Genomic DNA, 4,800 nt, shown 5'->3' on the forward strand with positions numbered 1-4,800 from the left:
CATACATACATACATACATACATACATACATACATACATGCATGCGTGTATGCATGCATGAAGGCATGCGTACATCCAATATATGCATACATACATACATGCATACATGCATACATACATACATACATACATACATACATACATACATACATACATACATACATACATACATTCTCTACTTACAGCACATACTACGTCAGGCACCCTTATCACTATGCAAAATTATTCGTCGACAGTGTTTCACTGGGAAATGTACGTAAAATATTTTTATTTAGAATGAAACATATTTATTCGATAAGTACCATTGATTAGGATTAGTAAACCAATAACAGGTGTTGAGTAGCTATGTAGAGAAGAATATATACTTCTGGCAGCGTAGTCAATCAATGTAACAGTGAAAGTTCCTCTAATATTGTGGAGATTGTTTGAAACTAGACTATCTATGATCAAGTATGTCTATGTTTTAAGGCATTCCAGTCTTAAACATCCTGACTTTCTGTGTATTTTGCACTACATTAATAAATTTATCCTTCTTTATCTAGGACGGTAGGGTGTCTACTTTGGGATGATTTTGTTGCTGTTTCACCGCGCTAATTAACAAATGTTAAAAGTGTTTCAGAATTTACGAGAGCATTGCATACGACGTTGGTGCTGTGAGTAAAGCTAGTATGACAAACACTTCAACAGACTTCAGAAAATATGGACATAAGAGTTGTCTGCTTCCAATCGGAATTTGATCCCATGACGTTTCTGCAGTTCCAATGGTAGTGCCAATACTTCAGACACTGGAAGCGATCCAAAAATTCGACATGAAGACTAGAAAGATATTAACCCCCACTGGAAAGCTTTATAGACGAACGGATGGAAGCAAGGTACAAGATTTGTCCAAATGGCTTTCGAGTACCTTCTATAGGGAGCTAATACGGAAATTGTTCTATATTTTAAGAGATGAAGAATTATGTACATTATTTACATTATTTTACATTTGACGGATATTTGTCCTCATCTTGTCTGTTTTTAACACAACGTTTCGGCTGATATACCCTCCAGCCTTCATCAGGTATCTTGGGCATATGGCGTAGTGGTTAAGTGCGCGGGCTACTAACCCCAAGATTCCGAGTTCGATTCCTGAATAATAATAATAATAATAATAATAATAATAATAATAATAATAATAATAATAATAATAATAATAATAATAATAACATCGAAAAATACCTTAAGAATGAGAACCTAGGTTCGAAATTTCCCCAAGATACCTGATGAAGGCTGGAGGGTATATCAGCCGAAACGTTGTGTTAACAACAAACAAGATGAGGACAAATATCCGTCAAAAGTAAATAATGTAAATAATGTAAATAATGTAATACGGAAATTTTCAGTTATACTTGCTATTATAAATACTCAGTGATATGCATATCTGGCAAAAAATAGTTTTTCAAGAAAGAACAAAGCAATCGTCCTCTAAATCCAATCTACTAGTGGTACAGGGATGTTTTGTAAAACATTCCAGAGATTCCCAGTTCAATGACTTGCAATTAACATATATTCACAATCACATGTGCGTAAATAACAAGCACACATATATGGTTATACATGGAGAATAATCAGTCTCACTGGGGTGAGACTTGTACAGCAGTAGATGAATGCAAGTATGTTCATGTATACACCTACATAGATATACATATTAATTTAAATATTCACAAACCCTTGGAACAGTCAGACACAAAAATCCTTCTCGGTTGAATTCTGCGATAAATTTAAATAAACCTCCAAGAAAAACATGCATTCATTTATATTAGCATACACGTAAAAATAAATAAAATTTATTTAAATATATATACGTGCGTGCTTATACACATGCACATAGGTAGGCACACACACAGACACACACACATATACACACACACACATACACACACACATATATATACACACATACACACACAAGCAAGCAAAAAAACACACGCAACCATTCATGTATACATATAGAGATGTCCAAATTGTATTAATTAAAAAAATAGCATCCTGAGAATTTCGATTAAGATTTTGATGTGATCTGAAGACTTCTAGGCAGATATACATATCTTTTTTAAAGTATATTTCCTTCCAATAAGTTATTTGTCGCCGTGGATTGAATATTATGAGTTGAGCCATTTTCTTCAGACACATACAAACATACATGCACACACATTGACAAACATAGGGCCTCTCTCTTACACACATACATGCACATACACACGTACTTACACACTCACATATATATGCATACACATATGTATAATATTTGAGTATATATGTGCTTGTATGTATATGTGTACAAGTACACTATATATAAAATTATATACACACACACAACCAACGCACACACTAGCGCAAACGGAGATAAAACTACATCAATTATATCTCAATACATATACATAAACATAAGGAGTTAAAAAAAAAAGTTACAGAAAGATATTTCCTGTTTTTCTGTTAACGATGAATTTCTCACATTTGGAGAAAGCTAAAAACGTGAGATTGTCAGGTTTAGTTGACACAATCGACATCAACACTTGCCGCTTGATGCCTGTTTTATGAACCTGGTATGAGGAAAGACAAATTTTGACCTGACTGAATTAAATTATATGGGAATCTTCAAAAGCAATATATAATATGTCAATCATAGTCGATTATCTTCATTGAACAATAAGATATTAATATTGCAGAGTCCCTCGATGATGACAAATTTTAGGTAAAAACAAAGAGAAAATATATCAGAAGTTTGAATGTGTAAGATCATTTTTAAATAAAGATAATTTAATCGTACTGAGCGTAGCAACTGGCTGAGGGAATTGTGTATAATATACCCTGTTAAATATCATGAATGGAGCTGTTGTTTATTTTACAAATGTTTCATTAGCTTGTATACAGGGAGAAACGGACTCTGCCAGTTTGAGTGGCTTTAAATACATTACAATACACGTAGACAAACCAATGTGTTAATAAAATCCAGAGAGCTCAGCCTATCTGTTGTTATCAAAAATATTTTAAAACAATTTTTAATGAGTCTGAAAATTCCCATATCCGTAGTCTGACAAAAAAGAAAATATTTCTCTTAAACGAAAAGAGATAAATTTAAGCCAATACAGTTCATCTCAAAAATTCGTTTGAGTTAATTGCTTTTGTCCATTAGTTCAAATAACACGCACTGCTGTAATCTCGAACACTGTCTTTTCAATACATTTTTGCCATCCATGTTTTTCATTTTTTTTTTTCTTGTTAATAATTATTTTATGGTGAAGACAAAACTACTATTGAGAGGCAGGTATATTTGTGCAAATAAATAGATTCAAATGAAACAGAAAAATAAATGTAAGTTATTCAGACAGAATATGGTCGAAAGAAATGTGGCGGGAAGTAAGAAGTTTAACATAAATATATGTTCTTGACAGTAATTCAACGGAAATGCTGACAATTGTCTGACAAACTTATGAGAATCAAAAATAAGTTTGTTGTTTCAGATTAACAAGTGTGGCGTTTTATCAAAATGGAAGCCAATTGTATTTACGAAGGATAAAAATAACTCTGTTTTGATGAATGTTCTGATTTTACTTGTTCAGAAACTAAACAAAACAGCAATTTTACTAAAAAGAAAAAGTTTCAAGAAGGCACAGCATAAAACCAAAAGTCGTTTCTACTCTTTAGATAATGTCTCGAATATTGCACTTTGAAAGATGTTCATTGTTTGAACCAAAGCAATTATCAGATACTTTTTTCTGCTTTTCGTCATATCCATCGACATGGTTAGTTAGATCTGCAGTCATTTGTATGCTGAATCATATTTGTACGTATATTTATTCCATCCAATAAGAAGCAACGTTATAAAAGCATCCTCTTCGATCAGAAATCTTTTACGTTTAATCAAAACCAAGTGCGTTATAAATCGCCCAACCTCTGGTTACTGACCACAGAAAGACATATCATTGCAACAAAACATCGAAAAAGAAAAAGAACACTCAAAATAGACATTTCGGACAGATTTGCATTCGCTGTTGTTATCAACAGCATTGCCAGCGATAAGTCTCTTGATATTTTTAAAGAAAAGGTGAAGTTGCTAAATAATTTGAAGATTTCTTTCAAACTTTCTTTTAAAAGTTTTATCAGATTAAAATTGTTCTCTTTGTGTAAAATACGTATTTTATTCTTGTTTTATTTATTTTTTAAAAGAAAAATATTGTCCACAAAAAGAAAAAATAGCAAATATTTTATTGCCGGCTGTAAACTCAGAGGAAATTGTCGCTTACTCCAAAATAAGTTCATGTTGCTGTGATCGGAAGGAACAAGATATATGGCGGATGATGACAGAATCTCAGCAGCTCAACCAGTGATTTCAAATATACCTCGGTTACTGTTTATGATATTTAAATTGTGCTCCAGAACTGGTGGGTCACTCTGAAAATCGGGGATATCTTCTAATAAGACATAGGGGCTCGGCTGAGGTTGAGCACAACCATTGTATCCACGCCTGATACCAACATCATTGACCATGTACGTGCTGTTTGAGTTGTTGTTAGTATTGTTGTTGGTGTTATAACGAAGATAAGTGTTGTTTGATGTCAAACCGGGTGTCATACTTCCTGTAGGCAACGAGGCTTCCCTATGTTCTGCATTCAACGGACTCAGGTTACGTGGTGTAGTGTAATTAGTGTACTGTTGATGGGAGGGCGGTGGTAGTGAAGTGATCATACCGTTAGATGGGGCGTGAGGAGAAGAAGACAATCGATTGGATGGAATCTGGCTTACCATTGTGATTGGCCC

At 33.5% G+C, this 4,800-nt stretch overlaps 1 protein-coding gene across 1 annotated transcript in view; it reads right to left on the reverse strand.

Annotated features, from left to right (window-relative positions):
* Positions 1-2,777: 2,777 nt before the first annotated feature.
* The window catches only part of LOC106872645 (uncharacterized), a 47,923-nt gene continuing 45,900 nt past the window's right edge, over positions 2,778-4,800 (reverse strand). The window contains exon 2 of the mRNA XM_089356650.1: positions 2,778-4,800. This exon is cut by the window's right edge and continues 1,029 nt beyond it. Coding sequence (XP_089212776.1) covers positions 4,360-4,800 — 441 coding nt within the window. The 3' untranslated portion in view covers positions 2,778-4,359.

Source organism: Octopus bimaculoides, chromosome 8 (genome assembly GCF_046866305.1).
Source record: "Octopus bimaculoides isolate indiv1 chromosome 8, ASM4686630v1, whole genome shotgun sequence".
NCBI lineage: Eukaryota > Metazoa > Mollusca > Cephalopoda > Octopoda > Octopodidae > Octopus > Octopus bimaculoides.